This window comes from Coregonus lavaretus (genome assembly GCF_964263955.1).
Source record: "Coregonus lavaretus genome assembly, chromosome: 7".
NCBI lineage: Eukaryota > Metazoa > Chordata > Actinopteri > Salmoniformes > Salmonidae > Coregonus > Coregonus lavaretus.
Genome location: NC_139994.1, coordinates 30373467 through 30394151, shown reverse-complemented (window position 1 = coordinate 30394151; position 20685 = coordinate 30373467). Strand labels below are relative to the sequence as shown.

The 20685-nt window shown below is 43.7% G+C and overlaps 1 protein-coding gene across 2 annotated transcripts; it reads left to right on the top strand.

The window, feature by feature from the left end:
• Window positions 1-601: 601 nt before the first annotated feature.
• LOC311131732 (dyslexia-associated protein KIAA0319-like protein) lies at window positions 602-20668 on the top strand. 2 transcript variants are annotated; one of them, XM_084164853.1, is made up of 23 exons: window positions 602-689; window positions 1168-1987; window positions 4542-4695; window positions 5438-5569; window positions 8990-9351; window positions 11263-11497; window positions 11766-11864; window positions 12118-12215; window positions 12406-12493; window positions 12828-12920; window positions 13358-13490; window positions 14166-14394; window positions 14587-14710; window positions 15008-15140; window positions 15522-15670; window positions 15941-16092; window positions 16578-16716; window positions 17033-17192; window positions 17620-17762; window positions 18031-18153; window positions 18364-18454; window positions 18612-18706; window positions 18809-20668. In XM_084164853.1, the coding sequence occupies exons 4-23, from the start codon at window positions 5458-5460 to the stop codon at window positions 19003-19005; spliced, it is 2955 nt and encodes a 984-aa protein (XP_084020979.1). In that variant the 5' UTR covers window positions 602-689; window positions 1168-1987; window positions 4542-4695; window positions 5438-5457; the 3' UTR covers window positions 19006-20668. The 2 variants fall into 2 exon arrangements, with proteins under 2 accessions (XP_084020979.1, XP_084020980.1); XM_084164854.1 differs by lacking the exon at window positions 1168-1987 and having other exon boundaries at window positions 607-689.
• The last annotated feature ends 17 nt before the right edge of the window (window positions 20669-20685 follow it).

Genomic DNA, 20685 nt, shown 5'->3' with positions numbered 1-20685 from the left:
AAATAGGGGTACACGAAGAAGAGCGGGCAGAGCAGCCATTAGAATTGGAGGACACTGCTCTCCAGACCTCGCGAGTCTGTCACTCATGCTAAAGCTTGTGGTCTGAATAAACCTTATGATCAACGTTCCGTATGAGCAGACTCCTTTTGTTCATCAGCAATAATTGCCACCACTCACTCGATACGACACTAGCACTCACTGTTGCCCCTATTGGCCGGATTCCACGTCATCTCCTGATGTCCTCAGACATGGATGGACGTCTAAAACTGACTTGTATCACGGGTCACCTGGCTGCAAAATGAGCAAAGATGCTCCTCTGGGTGGAACTGTGGATTTGGAAACTAAAAGTGCTCCTGAGTAGAATGGACACCCCTTTTACTGCGACACAACATAGGCTACACAAACATTGTGTAAGGTGCAATATGTATGTCCAATATGAAACAAATATTGGATTTAAGCTAATTTGCCACAATAACCAATTTTCTATTATTTTCGGCCTAATTATTCATTTACAACGTATACAGGAAGGGAATCTTATTATGAAGGAGTCCTAAAATCCGTGACCCGGAAGTACTTCGTAATTCTTGCCTGCTTCACAGCGGTAAGTGTTGACCGAAATAGTGAACAGCGAGCAACGACGACGTATCCTACGTCAAACATAGAAACCGAAACATTTAATACGACGACTGGTGAGTTTATTCTACAATTTCGACTATCATACGATAATACAGTGGCGTGACACGTCTCGCGCACGATAAACTGCATGCATTCGATCAGTGAGTTGGCTAATGATACCAGGTTCAAAAGCCACACCAGTATAAACAGCTGGTACCTGGACGTGGGGGATCCAGGATTATACCGAGATATATGGCATTGTTACACCTGTCATGTTAACCGGTGATGTTGAATATCAATAACATATGTATCTAAGTATGATTATAATGGTAGAAGGTAATTTTTATTCAGGCATAGATCATTGTCAGTGTGTCAACTGCGCAACCTTGGCTACTGATGTCGACTGTGAGGAAGGTTTTTAGAGATGATTAGCTTGCTTAGCCTATGGCAATGTTCAGCTTGTAAAAAAAACTTGGCTACCTTTCTTATGGGCCATAAGTCTAGGCTACTCATGCATCTTCATGATTATTATAATTTGTTTTTCATTTGCAGGGTTTCAAATGGAAATGTCTATTAAATATCTGAATGTGTCGTCATTTGAAACGAGGCAGTGCCAAAGACTGGGGGGCATTCTGTAATCAGAGAAAGTGCTCCTCTGAACTGTCTGTCTACAGCAGCCAACAGAGGATTTACCAGTGTGTTTTTGATTAGCCTTGCTGAGAGAAGGGGAGGTGGAAGAAAAAGCCGGGGAAACCTTTCTCGGCTCTAAAGTTTACCGTCGCAGAGATCGTTGTCTGATTTTTTTCTCATTGGAACTTGCTTCTAAAAAACCAGTGACCGTGGTGGCATCCCAGTGACAGTGTTGGCATCCCAGGGACTGAGTCACATGACAGAGCGAGCGCACTTGTGCAGTCACGACTGGTCTCGAGCCACTGAGCTGCCAAAATGCAAATGTCACTATAATTTAGAATAACTGACAGCCAAGTGTTTTTTACTTTTGCCTTTTTGTTTTATATGAAAGGAACCTAAATGAACTGGAAACAAAGCCAATTGGACTTCTAAAAGCCATAAACAACTTCTAAAAGCCAGGCTTTTGTGACAGCCATCATTCTTTATCAGGATAACGTTTTCAGTCCTACCAGGCAAACCTGTGGGACCAACTGCTGCTGCCATGTTATTCCGATATGCTTGATATTGTGTCTCAAGCTAAGCTTTGTACGTACTAGGAGAAGGCCACTAAGTGCTGGAACTCACTTCCATAGCAAAAAGATAGGTGTGAAAATGCTGTGTTGTTTTGGTCAGATAAGCCATAGCCGTCTTAAAGTGGCAGCTGAACGTTTTGAGGAAGCTCATACTTGTGTGTCAACTACTGGTAAGTCGTTGTGTCTATCTTAACTAATCTCAAATGCACTTTCCTGTCAGCTCATATGAAATTCTGTAGACTCCAGTAAGACTGCCTACTGTAGTTGGGCAATTCCACGATAATGGAATTGCGCAGAGACTAAGATTTTTCACTTAAAATGCATGCCAAACCAAAACCATTGATTTCAAAGTTTAACAAACCATACAATTCTATGCATAAGGACAACTTTTATCAATTTACACTGAACATTTTACAAAAACACATTTACTGGAAGAGCTGTGCAGATGCAAAGTTTGGTGACAGAATTCAGAGAAAATCTTCCTCTGTTTTTTATGTGACCACGTTTTCCAAAAACTCTCTTAAATATTTCTCCAAATTAAGATTCAAAGATGTATGCAAAAATAATGGGGTGTCAGCTATGACATGACACCTTGAGTTTGAAAACATCTCTTTTGGTTATTGAACTACATTAAGTGAAGTGAATTTACACCCGGTAACGGAATTTCATCATGGGTCCCTGATCTGGACTACACAGAAATGCATAATTATGGGTATGAATATCATTCTCTTCATGGGGATGTATCCTGAATAGGTACACAAAGGTAGAAATATGCAATATCCTCCTTTGCATATTTGACTATTATTCTACCACTGGCTATTATTTTAATGAGCTCCGCCACCAAACAAGACCAAATTTGGTTGGTTTGGACCAGACTAAATCTGAACCAATCATTAACATCTATGTTTCACCAGTATGGACATCAAAGTACAGCACAGTAGAGCTCAGTAGAATAGAGTAGAGCAGGGGTCTTCAACCTTTTTTTTGCCCAGGGACCCCCTCGCAGGCAAACTGGCAACCCAGGGACCCCCATCATACGTTAAAAAAATAATTTTTCACCTGTCTTGTCTTAGCAGGTGAATGATAATGGCAAGGAGAAGTAAACAACATTTTAAAATAAATACATTTGGTAGATCGTTGATCATTATTTTGACCTCCCCACATTATAATTGGAAGAGGAAGTGTAAACTCTAACAGCCTATTAGCTAGAAGGTAACTCCAAACACATTTTCACATTTTAAGAACAGCTGTTTAGGTTAGCCATGTGTTTGCAGAAAGTCATGTTTATCAGCAGCCAGCAGCCAGCAGAACTTGCTGCACTGGTAGCCTATTTGTGGGTGCTTTTTCAAAGCCTATGTCAGATACTCCAGTGAGTGTAATTTGCTCAATATTAGGAGTTGAGAAATAAAGTTCACATAATTATAAATAAGATTCTCCTCTTCTACTGTAGGTATGTAATTAAACATTCCCCGCCCCTGTTTCTCTAAAAAGTTGAGGGATGGGACTGGAAAAATGTAACCACTCTCAAATTAATAGACGGAGGTATGGATGCAAGGACTGACCATCCATGATATCAAAATTATAGTTTTAACCTTGTTTTGAGGCTATACAGTGTTTGCTGCATTTACTTTGTTTACAAACAGCTCGTACACCTGCACATTGATCTGGTACTCCCTGTATATACAGTGGGGAGAACAAGTATTTGATACACTGCCGATTTTGCAGGTTTTCCTACTTACAAAGCATGTAGAGGTCTGTAAGTAGGAAAAATGTTACCATTTTTATTTAAGTCTGCATCGTTGGGAAGGGCTCATAAGCTAGCAAACACCTTTTGTATTCACCTCGTGACAAAAAATATTTGATTTGTAAAACAAGCTTATATTTTGGGTTCTGATGGAGTACAACAGTTGAACTAAACTCATGAGGCATTTATATTAGATTCTTTAAGAATCAATGGGTACATATAATTTATTTAGAAGTCCAAAAATGTACATAGCAACTGCATATTTAAGACCTTTAAGACTTTTTCTGGTAGATTAAATCAAAGCCTTTGCATATTCCTAATTTTTTGCATGGAAAATGGTTGAAAAATGTATATATGCCTTAATTTCTCAAAAATATAGACTCTTCGCTTTCATTTGACACCCAATTTAAAATGCTCCAATGAACTTCACATGTTGGTGCTCATAGGTCATTTTACATGGAAATGACCAGTTACAAAAACAGACTTCTTCAAGAGCAAAAATATTGTTGTTGTAAATGACCTGAAACCCTCCACACAATTATATTGTTTTTGAAATGCCTTTTTCATTGTGTGTTTGGTACCTGCTGACATCTTGTGTGTTTTCATAAAAATACAAATAATTGTTTTCAGCTTAAGTACTAAAACATTATAAAATGCAGTCCACCTGCTGTCCCTTCAATATTTGAAATGTGTCTTAACCACATTCCATCCGCACCTCACCCTTTACAATAAATAATGTTTTAGAAGAAGAGTGCATGAAAGTGAAAGCTTATGCCAGCAGGTGAATAGTTGACATATATAAATAACACAGACAACACCTGTCACTCAAATATTTAACAATGCTCATTAGTCTCTCAAACAGAATTTCTGTAAAACCAAAGCCTGTTACAAGTGCTTATAGAACAGCCGCTCGTTACTACATTCTAAAAAATCTCAGGTGAAACCTCTTTCTTTCCCCCCCCCCCTCTTCCTCCCCCCAGGTTGCTCTCTAGTCTTCCAGGGCAGTTGAGGGTCAGAGGGAGTGTCATGTTGAAGCTGCTCTTCCACATAGTGCTGGTGTTGACCTGTCTTCACCCTTCACCTCACTGTACCTCCCTCCCTACATAAGCGAACTCCAGCTGCTCTCGGAGAAAGGTAAATATACTGTACTGTAAAAGCTTATGTGACCTTAATGCACCCAATTGTATTTGATCACCTGTTGTACTGTCTGACTCATTCATGTCTGAAAATGATACAATGTTTACAATAGCCTTAGCTGGGATTGACATTAAGGGTTGCTGTATTGCCTGGGGTAAGTGAACTGAGCAGTCACGCAAGTTGAGCCTGCTCTGAGGATGCCCGATTGAGCAGGTGGTAAAAAGAAAAAGGTGAAAACCACCTGCAAAGAATTCCAGTAGCTTAATACTCATCTTTCTGGTTCCTCCCCATTGTTTAAGTGAAAGACAGACTATTTATGCCAGCGGAGCCTACTCTGAGATTTTGTTTACTGAAAACAACCAAAATATAAAGAATTTCAGTACTGATCTTTCTGATTCCTCCCCTATGTTTAGGTGAAAGGCAGGCAATATATGGCACTTCTGTGTGGAAATAGCCAATTTAAATTTACGGTCAAGTGATCATAATCTTCGGGGCAACCCAAAAATACTCCTGACTTGCTCGATTGGCAAGTGCCTTTCAGACTTTAAATGTAAATCCCTGCATAGCGGCTTCTTTGTGCCGGTGTTGAATTACATCAAGGTGGTGTAATGTTGTAGCCTGGAAATCCAGACTGAAGCATGCTACGCTTTACTATTGTTTCACTATTGAGTGGAATTCAGTCTGGATTTTCAGGCTAGTAATGTTACACAATCCTGACAACTGTTTCTGTTCTGTCCAGGTCTTTGGTCCTCGTGGAAAATGTCCTATGCATTTCAGAACCTGTTCAGCTGGAGTCAACCTCGATTGACACAGCCACATCATCTCCTTTTCCTATCACTGGGCTTCTTGTGCTACTTAGTTCCTCCCACAGGTAAAATGCACCAATACATTTCTCTGGAATTATTCACGGTGTCATGCTTGTCCAGGATGTAAGAATGAATGAGATCAATTCATTGATTTGATTATTTTGTTGTACTTAACATACACTTTATTGAATCTAAAACATTACAACATGAATACAGGGATGTTGGTATGTTGGTATGACAGGGATGTTGGTAGAGCACGGCGTTTGCAACGCCAGGGTTGTGGGTTCGATTCCCACGGGGGGCCAGTATGAAAAAATATAATGTATGCACTCACTAACTGTAAGTCGCTCTGGATAAGAGCGTCTGCTAAATGACTAAAATGTAATACCATTGTCTAACAATAGATGCTTGCCTTTATTACATTGGGTGTGTCTTACACCTTGGCATCTCTTTACTTTGTGTGTTTATCTGGTTGATAGTAATTGTTTATACTGCCTGTTGGTTCTGAGGCGTGTATGCATATTTCATGGTGGCTCCACTCTGAATGGCTGTTTTTACAGTGTGGGTGAGTGATGCCACAAGGCATGGTGAGTTACAATGTAGGCCGGACAATGGGGCCTCTGTGAGTCAGTGGCGCTCGGGTAGCGGGGGAATGACTAAACAGAGGCGAAAGGGTCCATTCTCTAAAAGAAAGCAAAGGGGCTCAATCGCTGCAAGCAGTGTTTCAGGGAGTTTAAGTTACACCCACATCCCATAATATTCAGCTCTGGAGCTATGGCAACAATAGCCATGGGAATAGCTGTGCTGTCAGTGAGTGTCTGAGTTGGTGATGGTTGGTGCCATGTCTTGTCTAGAGACACACTCATCCTGCCTTTTTGTTTATGTTCTTGAGGCCCTGATGATAGGACTTTTGACCTTGGTGATAATGAAGCCTAATCACGGTTTTGTTTTGTCAGGGAAAGCCCTCATTTTCCCTTTACCGCTGTGACTTCATTGAGCAGTTGAGCTTCATGCATGTCTGGAGTGTAACTGTATGTTAAGAGATTGCATTTGCAAGGTGCATATGGCTATAGAGAGATGACATTGTAGGCTAAAGCTTGTTACAAGTTGAAAATGTCAATGACAAAACATCCATGCCCTAAATCAGTGGGGCGCAAAACCAGTGTCAGCTGTTTTTCTCATCTGTCTAGCACATTAATGTCACTGATTGCTCTGACTGCACACACCTGGCTTCCCAGAGCCAAAAAAGAAGGAACTAAAACCAACATACTCAGGGCCCCAAGCATGTAGGCTACTGTGGCTATTTGATCATAATGTAGGCCTACCAGAGTGGCCTGCCATAAAAAAACAATGGAGAAAATGCATCCCATAACATTTTAACATGGAAATAGCTGTTCTATCATTCAGCCTACAGTATTAGCCAATGTGTGGTGTTCAATGTAGCCCTACATTGCATTAGATTTTTGAGAAAAAACCTTGCGGCTTTTGAGATAAACATTAATCTGTTTATCCACTTGTCCTTCAGACAAGGAGGTGACTGAAAATGTTGTTGTTTGATGCAAGAAACCACTTTACAAAATAAAATGCATTATTGTTCCCATACCATTATTACAGAGAATCAGACAAATTATGCTACCCTCTGCCTATTGGCTACTTAGCTTATTCAAGCCTGTCTCAAAATACAACAATGCCCCTTTTAAGAGAAAAAAAAGCTCTTTACCTGACTCGCTTTTCAAAGATGCCTAGAAATGTACACGTTCTGTGCTCTTGTAGGAAGCAATCACTCCCCTATTTCTGACTACAAATGATCTATAACTGGGCTAATAACTCAATAACTATCAAAGGATATGAACAAAATGTGCACACCTGGCTACGTGGCAGCTCTCGCTTTGATCTCAAAACAAGCACATCTACTCATGACCGCTCATACTGTAAACACAGTCCAGTTCAATGTAAATGGCACAGATCCATATATGGCAATGGTCTATTTGCATATAGGCCTACAGCAGCTCTGATTGTTTATGCCGCACTGGTCTGTGTAGAGTACGGGCTGAGTAGAGGTTGTGAATGCAATAGAATCCTACTCAGATGCGTTCTGCCTACAACAAAATCTCTTGCATAGTTTGTTTTGTTTCGGTATGTTGCATTGAAAGTGGCTAATATTGCGTTGAATCGATCACAATTGCCACAGTAAAGGGAAACGTTGGTAGTGTTAACAGGGAAAACTCTAGAACAGTGGTCACCAACCTTTTCTAAGTCAAGATCACTTTCTGAGTCAAAATGTAAACAGAGATCTACCGCTCACATGACTTGAAAAAACGTAAGCCTATGCAACATTAACCAATTAAAAACAGGACTGTAGCAATGAGGTTTGTGCAGTAAGCTATAGGCCCAATACATTATCACCGCATATTGGCTTTGCTTGAATTGACCTGCCAATGCATTGTTGTTCGGGCCATTTTGTTTTGTTATATTTCTAAATTTGAGGTAGGCTATATGATTACATTTCAGTCATTTAGCAGACGCTCTTATCCAGAGCGACTTACAATTAGTGAGTGCATACATTTTTCATACTGGCCCCCCGTGGGAATCGAACCCACAACCCTTGCGTTGCAAGCGCCATGCTCTACCAACTGAGCTACAGGAGGGCCAATAATCACACCGGTAATAGATCTGTTGTTGTATTACTTGTGAGGCACAGCTGAGTGTGCATACATTTAAATAATTTGCTTGTTGTAGCGCTGAGTGGAAATAGGAAGAATGCACATTTTATGGCTTATAAAAGTGTTGTATGCTGAGTAGGAACTTAAACATGAACTCACTCATAAAAACAGTAGCTCTTTGCTGTATTCGTTGACAGTTTCTCTCTAGTCTTGGTTTAAACGTTTTGAAATCTCACAGTATCAACTTTGCTTTAGCTTTCTTTTATGCCCGCTACATTTCTGCAGACACGGTAATCTGAGCCATCCGATTGGCCAGTGGTAGGCCTATAGAGCACTTGATTTGCTCTCTGGGCCCGCTGGGAAGGCAGTGTTTGTACCTTCAGACACATGAAATGGTTCAAAATGGCAACAGTTTGCCTACCCGGCACGCAGGGCAGCTGAATCAGGTGCACCTACCGCCAACAGCCCGAGACGAATAAAACAAAATAGGAACACAAGGCTTTATTGTTGGGTTGTGATTGACTAGGAATCCCTTGGAGATCAACCAGTCACGATCGACCGGTTGGTGACCACTGCTTTAGAAAATTGAGTGAAGTTCAATCTCCTGCTTCTCTCTGTGGGCTGATATTTCTACGCGGCAGTCCCTTGAGAGCTGCGCAGCAGTCTCAGGGCTACTGTGCGCAAGCACCCAGCTTAGCGGGAACATTGGCCCCAAGTACCCACCGAAAATACCCATCTTTGGCCCAGATGGCATAGTCACTGATCACATCCTCTTTATACACACTCTATAACAACTCTCGTTCACCCTCTTTCCCTATTCAGGTGTATCTGCCGAGATCTGCCGGGTGACAGGGGGAGTGTTGGGGATCCACTGGAGCAGCGTGGTTGGTTTAGGCTGGCGCCCCCTGGCCGTGGGGAGGAACAGCGCCAGCTGCTGGGAATCATGCTGCCTGGAGCCCGCCTGCAGCGCCGTGTGGAGCCTGGGGGGGCGCTGTGTGCTACTGAGCTGCTCCAAAAGAGGGGTCTGTCAAGTCACTTCTCTCCCCCAGCCCCACATTGAGTCCCTGGGGCTCCTGCAGCAGCTTTCAAAGGGCACCACCACAGCTCGGAGGAGAAGGCGGAGGTGGGCAACAACAGGAAAGGGAAGCCAGAAACATGGGTTGGACAACCAACTTTCTAGCATTGTGAGTCAACGGAAAGTTACAGTACTGTAGTTGAGTCATAGATTCCTGTTTACCCTCCCTTCTTCCTTCTGGGACAGAGTAGATGAAAGCAAAGACTAAATACCCTCATATAAAGTTATACATGCATGACAACCTTATTTCCCTAACTTATGTGTTAATGTAAGCTATGCAATTTCTTACAGTGAATTCGGAAAGTATTCAGACCCCTTGACTTTTTCCATATTTTGTTATGTTACGGCCTTATTCTAAAATTGATTAAATCGTTTTTTACCCCTCATCAATCTACACACAATACGCAATAATGGCAAAGCAAAAACAGGTTTTTAGAAATGTTTCCACATTTATAAAAAATAAAAAAATAAAAATATCACATTTACTTAAGTATTCAGACCCTTTACTCAGTACTTACTTTGTTGAAGCACCTTTGGCAGCGATTACAACCTTGAGTCTTCTTGGGTATGACGTTACAAGCTTTGCACACCTGTATTTGGGTAGTTTCTCCCATTCTTCTCTGCAGATCCTCTCAAGCCCTGTCAGGTTGGATGGGGAGAGGCGCTGCACAGCTATTTTCAGGTCTCTCCAGAGATGTTTGATCGGGTTCAAGTCCGGGCTCTGGCTGGGCCACTCAAGGACATTCAGAGACTTGTCCTGAAGCCACTCCTGCGTTGTCTTGGCTGTGTGCTTAGGGTCGTTGTCCTGTTGGAAGGTGAACCTTTGCCCCAGTCTGAGGTCCTGAGTGCTCTGGAGCAGGTTTTCATCAAGGATCTCTGTGCTTTGCTCCGTTCATCTTTCCCTCGATTCTGACTAGTCTCCCAGTCCCTGCCGCTGAAAAACATCCCCACAGCATGATGCTGTCACCACCATGCTTCACCGTAGGGATGGTGCCTGGTTTCCTCCAGACATGACGCTTGACATCCAAAGCGTTCAATCTTGGATTTATCAGACCAGAGAATCTTGTTTCTCATGGTCTGAGTGTCCTTTAGGTGCCTTTTGGCAATAGCCAAGCTGACTGTCGTGCCTTTTACTGAGGAGTGGCTTCTGTCTGGCCACTCTACCATAAAGGCCTGATTGGTGTACTGCTGCAGAGATGGTTGTCCTTCTAGAAGGTTCTCCCATCTCCACAGAGGAACTCTGGATCTCTGTCAGTGACTATCGGGTTCTTGGTCACCTCCCTGACCAAGGCCCTTCTCCCCCGATTGCTCAGTTTGGCAGGGCGGCCAGCTCTAGGAAGAGTCCTGGTGGCTCAAACTTCTTCCATTCAAGAATGATGGAGGCCACTGTGTTCTTGGGGATCTTCAATGCTGCAGAATTGTTTTGCTACCCTTCCCCAGATCTGTGTCTCGACACAATCCTGTGTCTGAGTTCTACGGTCAATTCCTTCGACCTCATGGCTTGGTTTTTGCTCTGACATGCACTGTCAACTGTGGCACCTTATATAGACAGGTGTGTGCCTTTCCAAATCATGTCCAATCAATTGAATTTACCACAGGTGGACTCCAATCAAGTTGTAGAAACATCTCAAGGATGGTCAATGGAAACAGGATGGACCTGAGCTCAATTTTGAGTCTTATAGCAAAGGGTCTGAATACTTATGTAAAGAAGGTATTTCTGTTTTTGTTTGTTTATAAATGTGCAAACATTTCTAAAAACCTGTTTTTTTTTCTTCACTTTGTCATTATGGGGTATTGTGTGTAGATTGATGAGGGGAAATAATATAATTTAATCAATTTTAGAATAAGGCTGTAACGTAACAAAGTGGAAAAAGTCAAGGGATCAGAATATTTTCCGAAAGCACTGTAACTGCAATAGTTACTTCATGAAGGCTATTGAAGACTGTACAATGTAGCCAATGTCTTTAGTCATCTTTCCATGCTTATCTGAAGTTCATGAAGTTCATCCATATCTTGGCAGCGGGTTTCCAAGGATGTAGAGCATCCAGCTCCAACAGTCGGCATCACCAGCGGAGTAGCTCTCCCTCAAACATCTGATAAGAATCACAGCCAGTTAACCAATGGAAGTGGAGAAGCTCCATCACCATCACAGCAGAACTCTACATCAGAGGACAGCAAAGACACAGCATCTTCCAACAGCAGCTTTGTGCTTCCCACTACTGCTCCTACAATCACTACATCACCAACCCAGGCTGGTAAGGCAGTGGATGCTAAACTCTGACTTAATATCCCTCAAAACCTATCCTCAACAACTGTTTGGTTAATAAGATACTAATAACAAAATGGATGTGTTGAGGTATGTCATCATGGAAGGAAAAATATGTAGCTCTAAACATCTACTCCCATTTCATAAACTGGCACCCACTGCAGATGTATGTCTACTGTTTGCACTTTGAATGAACTTCTGTTTCAGTGTTCCGCCCTCCATTTCAATCCATGTAAATCCTGTGGTTTCCATAACAGTGCGGGAATTGGTGGTGTCGGCAGGCGAGAGCGTGGAGGTCACGCTGCCGCGCAACGAGGTGGAACTCAATGCCTTTGTGGTGCCAGCGCCCCAGCCAGGTACTACTACTAAGCCTACCTGTATTATTACTTTGTTATACTGTATCATACACCACAGGATTTACACACCCCCTGTAGTCCACATCTCACCCTAATTCTGTAGAAGCATATCTGTTTCATTTGGCATGACAACGACAAAGGACTGAGCTAACGTAGAAAACAGACTGGTGCTAAGGCTAGCTCTGTATCCATGCATGTCATTAGTCATAGCTTAAATCCTCGGCTTTGATTCATCTTTCTCACTTCTCGAAAGGGACCAACTATGTATTTGACTGGCTCTTGAGAACTCATCCTAAAGACTACAGTGGAGAGATGGAGGGGAAGCACAGCAAGACACTCAAACTCAGCAAGGTACAGCTACTTGAATTAGTTCAACCATTACCTCTCATCACTTTCTCTCTCTCTCTGTTCAAACTCATGCCTCTTATCTGATTGAATTTATGACTAGAACCATTTATACAGTACTGTAACACTATGAGAAACAATTCTTATAGTATTCACTCCAATTCAACCTCTCTCTGGCTCTTGTTCATGTGTCCAGCTGACAGTGGGGCTCTATGAGTTTGAGGTGACTGTGGACTGTGACGGAGTACACGGAGAGGGCTATGTCAACGTAACAGTCAAACCAGGTGGGGGTTAAACTAACATGACTCGTATTGATTGTGTTTGATATGCTCTTTTGTAGGAACATGTGTAAACTGTAACATATATTAAAGGGCTCCTCCCCTGACTCTCCCATTTAATGGGCTTATACTGAAATGTCGACGATGACTCGTACCTGGGTCGTGTTCGTTAGAACCAAATGGAAGATAACAGACTGAAACAGGGATGGATTACCTGGAGTTGTCCAATAAGAAATGCTAATTTTCGTTTTCCATTGCAAAATGTTTTGCTGCTCGTGCCTTAATGAACACGACCCAGCTGTACCGTACAGCCAATTAGCTAACCTCTTCCACTTCACAGAGCCGCGGGTAAACAAGCCACCCGTCGCTGTGGTTTCCCCAAAGTTCCAGGAGATATCCTTGCCAACCAGCTCCACGGTGATCGACGGCAGCCGTGAGTTCAACTGGCTCGTTGGTCACAATCAAATCAGATAAACTAGAATTGCACCATCTGTGGATGTCAAAAGGGATTTTATGTTGCATCTTGTCTAGTTGTTTGCTGACAAAAAAAATACCAATTTGGTCAAGGGTGTCTTTATTTAGATTATAGCTAGACCATTTTAGGTTGAGAACCGGTATTTACCCTATAATGCTAGATGTTTATCTTTGGTTTGGCGCAAAGGCCCTCCAAACAAGACCCTGGGCAGTTCTTACATAATCAGCTTACATAAAACGATGGGAAGACAAACTTTTGTAAACAGGGTTGAGACTGGAGCAAAAGTATAGGCAGGGTGGCCTATACATTTATGGACTGTTTGTTTTTAACCAGTTATTTTTCCTCCCTTTTCTTCCTTTCCTGTCTTCCTCCTCTCCCTGTGTGCGGCCCCTCAGAGAGCACAGACGATGACAAGGTGGTGGCGTGGCACTGGGAGGAGGTGAAGGGCCCGCTGAGGGAGGAGAAGGTCTCGGCAGACACCCAAATCCTCACCCTTACCGGCCTGGTCCCAGGGAACTACACCTTCAGGTACTGTTACCGTGTCTTCTCAATGGGTATGTGGCACTTTGTAGTTTCTCTACCTAGTGCCTACACTTTCATTACCTTTGTATACCTCCAGGCACTGTTACCTTGTCTTCTCCATGGGCATGCACTGTCTTATATTTTCTCTACATATTTAAGCAATAAGGCACAAGGGGGTGTGTGGTATATGGCCAATATACCACGGCTAAGGGCTGTTCTTAGGCTGGGTGGTTCGAGCGCTGAATGCTGATTGGCTGACAGCCGTGGTATATCAGACCGTATACCACGGATATGACAAAACATTTATTTTTACTGCTCTAATTACATTGGTAACCAGTTTATAATAGCAATAAGGCCCCTCTGGGTTTGTGGTATATGGCCAATATACCACAGCTAAGGGCTGTATCTGTGTTGCGTCGTGTGTAAGAACAGCCCTTAGCCGTGGTATATTGGCCATATACCACACCCCATCGGGCCTTATTGCTTAAAGATACCTTTTTTTTTTCTGTGGGCATGTTCTGTTGTCTTCTCCTTTGTATTCCTCTTCGATCTCTTTCTTCAGCTGTTTTCCTCATACCATTTCACAAGCATTTGCCCACGCCCCTCTCCCCATTTCAGCCATAGGTGAAGGCTCGGTCTTAGACAGAAGCAAAACTTTTCTCCCTATTTTCTCCCCTTCAGTCTGACGGTTACGGACTCGGACGGGGCCCAGAGCTCCACCCAGGCCACGCTGTCGGTCAACAAGGCCATGGACTACCGGCCGGTGGCCAACGCCGGGCCCAACCAGGTCATCACGCTACCGCGCAATGCTGTCACGCTGCACGGCAACCAGAGCGCGGACGACCACGAGCCGCTGGCCTACGAGTGGTCGCTCAGCCCTGAGAGCAAGGGCAAGGTAGTGGAGATGCAGGTGAGAGAGGAGCACCAGGGGAGGCTTCAGTTTGTCAGGGACCATGCACAGGTCTTAACTAGAAATCAAGGGGATTCGAGCTGTTAGTTTATAGCCTTTTTGTTGTTTTAAAAGTGGAAATTCTTCATTTCGACACCAAAAAAAGGGAAATTCTTCTCTCCCATCGTGACAGTTCTTCTCTTCGTCCTATAGGGCGTGCGGACTCCCACTCTGCAGCTGTCTGCCATGCAGGAAGGAGACTACACCTTCCAGCTCACTGTCACAGACACAGCCGGACAGCAGGACACGGCACAGGTCACCGTTATCGTCCAGCCAGGTAAACCAGCAGCACATAGATCATGTGTATCTATGGCTAATGTCAACATCACTGCAGTGGTAATTGCTTGAATATCATGCCTGTTTTACATGAAATAAGACACACATTTTGTCTCATTCTATTATATAACATATCTGAATGGATGTTGGTTTAACCTTGATGAAACATACATTGAGAACAGAGACAAACAACTGGCACGATTCTGTACATGAAAATAGTTATGTACGGATATTGTCCTCCCATAATGTCACAAAAGTCTATGTTCTCCTGAGCCTGCTTGTGTTCCATCGTCCTCAGAGAACAATAAGCCCCCAGTAGCAGACGCCGGCCCAGAGAAGGAGCTGACCCTGCCTGTGGACCGCACAACTCTAGACGGCAGCAAGAGCACGGACGACCAGAATATCTCCACCTACCACTGGAAACAGAGCAAGTCAGTATTCACACACTCACACACGTATGCACAGACAGGCGGACACAACATGCACATAGACGCACACACACACACACACACACACACACACAACTGCATGCATGCTCACTTTTGAGCTCACACACTCACTTTCTCTCACACACACACATACACACTCCCAAATACACACACACCACACTTTGGCAAATTGCACGCTCCCTGTTCTCTGTGATTGAGAGTGACACTTAGTTCAACTACCAGAGGCAATATGGGAGTGGAGATGACACTTTTTTGAGCTCTCTTCACTTCCATCTCTCATGTTATATGGCACAGTTCTGTGCTGATAGTGGAACTGCTGTTTCTCCACGTCTGACTCTGTGATGGTTGTCTCTCTCCTCTCAGGGGTCCGGATGGAGTGAAGATCGAGAATGCTGATGGCGCAGTTGCCACGGTAACAGGGCTACAGGTGGGCGAGTACGAGTTCAGCCTGACCGTGACGGACGAGAGGAATCTGGCGAGCACCGACACGGTCACGGTCATCGTCCGAGAGGGTAACTGTCCTCTGTGTGTGTTTGCCTACAAGGCAATGTATCAGAGACGTAACTCTTTGAAGCTTTCAAAAACAGGCTAGACAAGGTAATGGTCTCACTTAACTGTCAACTGAAGTCTAGCTGAGCTGAATGTCAATACTCTTTGAAGTATAACTAAAGTATAACTCTCACACCTATAGTTTTACGAGGTGCATGGAAACCGCACACAGAGTATTTCAGAATACTCTTTGGCACTGCAATGTCCTTAAATGTGTATTTTCTCTCTACCAGAGTTGGACCAGCCCCCAGTAGCCCATGTCCAGTCCAGCCCGGCCATCTCTTTGCCCCTACGGACTGCAGCCCTGGACGGCTCCCACTCCACAGACGACAAGGGCGGAGTCAGCTACTTGTGGACCCGTGACGACAGTAGCCCTGCAGCAGGGGTGAGAGATAGAGTCCACTCCGTGGTACTATAACGAATAACATAAATATTTACAGAAAATATTATGAAATATTAGGTGAGCTGTACAATGAACCCATAGTAAGTAAACAGACAAATACAATCTAGCATACATTTCCCTCTTCATGTTGTATTAAGTAAAAGCATTCTTACCATACTTATCTTGCATTTCTCATGATAAACATTCTGCTTAATAATATTTGCATACAATGACCTACTACTGGAAATATTTGGAATAAGAATGTGTTCTGCTCAGACAACAGTTTTTCTGCTTTTCTTTTTTCAGTAGTGTAGGCCATTGCAGGCAGCTAGAAAATACAACGTTCTGCAATTATCACATAATTCAATGTCTTATTCAGACTTTGAATTGAGAAATGTGTCATCAGCATGAGACAAAATATCATTGTAATTGATCAAATACAAATAAATGCATCTTGTTTGAAGAATTAATTGTATTCTGTCCCCCAGGATGTACTGAACAATTCTGACCACCAGGCAGTGCTGTTCCTCACAAACCTGGTGGAGGGAAAGTACAGCTTCACCTTGACTGTGACAGACAGCAAGGGCCAGAGCAGCTCAGACAGAGGGACTGTAGAGGTCAAACCAGGTCAGTGGGCTCCTCATGGTCTACATACACACAAACACACATGCCCAGTGCAAAATCAACCCCTAGACACTTGGTCTGAAAGAATCAAAAGGATGTGGTTATACCTACAACTAGCTTTTTGGTATACTAGGGTTATTTTTCCACCATATTCCTTACACCCAATCCACTCAGATCTATGGGAAGTAGGAGCAATAATCTATTTAAGACTGGATCTCACATACACACACACAGCAGAAATAGCTTCTGCACACACTATCATTATCCCAGAGTCTTCTTCTCTTACTCACTCTGTCCTCCTCCCTCTCTCTCCTGTCAGACGTGTGGCAGCGTGACCTGGTGGAGCTGGTGCTGGAGGTGTCTGTGTCCCAGGTGTCCCACCGCCAGAGAGACATGCTGCTCAGGCAGGTGGGTGTGCTGCTGGGCGTGCTCGACAGTGACATCATCGTACGGGGGGTCAGCGCCTTCAACGAGCACAGGTCAGCTCCTTTCCACTATATTCGGTCGCTTCAATTCAACTCACTCAACTTTATTGGCACAGTACGTTACTATATTGCAATGTAAGTGCAAGAACACAGGAATACACGATTTCTCTGACATACACTCTTCTACACATTTTAGCATGTGTTGTTTTGGCCCATCTGACTCTGATTAAATTCGTTGATAACACTATTTGGGGTTGTATGAACAATGTGTAACTTTGTTACCACACTTACAGGGTATGCACATGAGAGATTATTTGTTACAAAAACTAAGAGGCAATAGTTATAATTACGAAGAATTAGTCATTATTAAGCTGGTTGAGTTAATCTATTGATTTCTCCTCACAATGAGCAAACCCATTTAATTTGTCCTCAGCTTGAGCGAACTGTTAATTTCTTCCCATCTCCATTCCTCTGTTTTCAGTACTCGTCTGGTGTTCTTGGTGTCTGGGGGTCCGGGTCGCCCCCCTCTGTCCGGTCACAGTGTGGCTCTGGGGCTACGCAACAAACTACACAAACAGAAGAACGACTTCCTCATCTTCAAGGCACGGCGGGTGGACACAGTCAGTGAGTATCAAGACACGAGAGAAGAGAAAAGGAATACATAGATGGAGTAATGTATTAGGACTAATTAATTGAAACTTAGTTGACTTTCCCATACCTTTTTTCTAACTTGCAACATGAAATTAATCTTTTTTTTATGGTTCTCCGGGCTAGATAGATTAGTCTTACAAGACAGTTAGGATAGGTTTGTTGTCTTTGACCAAGAAGACACTAAGCCTGTGGCCTGACCGAATTCAAAGTTCACATCTCTAACGTCTCTCTCCCCCTGCAGTCTGTCAGCTGAACTGCTCCAGTCACGGGGATTGTGACTCATTCACGCGGACCTGTGTCTGCCACCCCTTCTGGATGGAGAATTTCATCAAAGCACAGTTGTGGGACCAAGAGAGCAACTGTGGTAAGGAGCGGAGTAGACACTCATGGAATTGAAGATTATGAGATTATATATTAGGATACTGTGAAGAGTCAAGAGACTGCCTGACTTTACTTCAGAGTATGTCACACAGTAGAGAGCGTTGTAGTGGAAATAGCAAGTGAGGAAAGTGCTGAATTCAAGCTTTCTCATTATGACAACCTGCGACTTATATTGATTCTCTCTCTCTTTCAGAATGGAGTGTGCTGTACGTGACCGTAGCATCCTTCATGATTGTGGTTGCCATCGCGACAGTTGTCTGGGTTATGATGTGTTGTTACCGCAGGTAAGAGTGCCACTAACATTGAGATTTACATTTTGTATATTAATATTATTGTTGCTTCTTTTACATTGCATGGTATACTACTCTGTTTAAATACATACTTATTGTCCATACAGTAATGTGTAATAAGCACACTGACAGGAATGTGTGTTTTGAACAGGCGTAGGGGTAAAGTGCGCCACAAGAGTAAAAGCCGCTACAAGATGCTTAATGGCGAAGAGCAGGACAGCCTGGAGCTACAGCCACCCCGAGCTGGTAACACACACACACACACACACACACACTACCTACTCTCTGTCCCTTATTTTCTTAGAATATGTCTAACACCGCCGATCCCTTCCCTTTCTCCCCCACCAGGCCGAATGAAGCCAGCCCCCGCTCCCTCCTCCTCGGCCCTCATGCGCTCTGACTCTGACCTGGACAGTGACGACGGGCAGGGAGGGGTCCCGTGGACGGACCGGGAACGAGGACACCTCCTCCGACCCCAGAATGGAACCCTGAGAAACAGCCAGGGTCCCACCAGGAGCAAAAAGCAAAGAGAGGAGCTGCTATAACAGAGGGTGGGGGAACACCCCTCCCCACCCCTAAACCCTCACCAACCCCCCTCTCTCTCGCTCTTCTCCACCACACAAACCGTGCACCTCTCCACCCATAGGACACTTAAGACGCATGGATCCTGGAGAATGAGAGAGAAACCTGTTGGACACAGGGTCAAGCCACTCACCCACACACCCCCGTATTGAAACCTTCCTGCGCCCACACTGAGCCAAGATGAAGGAGATGAGGTTTAATCTTTGAGAAGGACAGACCATTTAATGGTAAAATGGGGGAGTTGATAGGGGAATGAATGGTTAGAATGTCAAGTTGAGCGCTGTTCACCCCTGAGACATGGAGAATGTACCCCCCCCCACTTCTAGAAGGAACAAACTGGAGACTGCTAGTGAAGACTAGCCTGATCGATCCTGTTCCCTTCAGACAGGAACTTTACTCCACTCCAATGTCATGTGAACCACATGGAAACTGAGCCCGTCTCTCTCTCTCTCACACACACACACACACACACAGAATCTATCTAAGACGCACACCTCTTCCCAGGATGCTTGACACAACACACTTCCAAGTACTGTTAGGCACTACCCAACGCTGGCCAACTCCACTCTGACATAGGTTACAATATGATTGACAAGTAACTTGTCTAGATTAAAACAAATCTAGATATCCGTCCATGACACAGTACGGCTGCAGTTGTGGTATGTATATGTATTAATGTTTGGATGGTGGTTAGGTCTGCATGAATGTGTAAAAAAATCTGAATATGCGTGCTTTTGGCCATTTTGCCAAAACGTCTTGTTTCAGAAAAGGGTTGTGTGTTTGTTTGACACTTACCAGCATTGAGAGTCGAAACTGCTACTGCTGCTGTCAGCCATGTTGGTCAGAGTCAGAGGATCCTGGGAAATGCTGTTTTACGAGAGCCATGCCTCATACTGTATGAACTCACTGGATGACACACTGGACTACACAACGTTGATGCGCCTACCCCTATGACTGTGTCCCTGGGAGATGATAATGATGAAGATGACACCAATGACACATGGGGAAGAAAGGGGCAATGCTTCCTACTCACTCACCTCAGACACTAACGACTGCTCAAACCTGGAAAACCACTTAACGTCTTGTCTGTTTTGAGATTTATATTGGCGCATCATTTTGATTCTGATGCACTTCGTTTTTCACGCTCACTGTGGCTCTGTCTGCATCTCCACACATTGATCAGATTGGGAATTAATTCAGTTCAGCCGTAGACTCAGAGTGGGACTCCATTGCCCAGCGCGTACCTCCTCCATATTTGAATGGTGTTGTCATTTTGTATGTAGTTTACTGTGAACCTAACCCTTCAGTCTGACTTTAGTTACTTTTTTGGTTGTTGAATGTTTAAGAGGAAAGCCCCCATCTAATTAGAGGAACGCTCTGTGAAATAAGCTATCTCAGTGCAAAGTCATCTCTTACTGTTGCTCCATTGCACTAGTGGAGCACATTTATGAAAGATTAGTAGCGTGCATTCTGGGACATGGAGTCCACTGTGAAGGCAGACCGGGAGCTGCAACAAAATGAAGGGATTCTGTGTTAATTTAATTGTTCAATAACAATATAAGGACCTGCTATGTTACCAGACCTGATGAAACTGGATTATCTGTAAATTAAAATCAAATGTTTTAATTTGTCCTCCTTTTTTT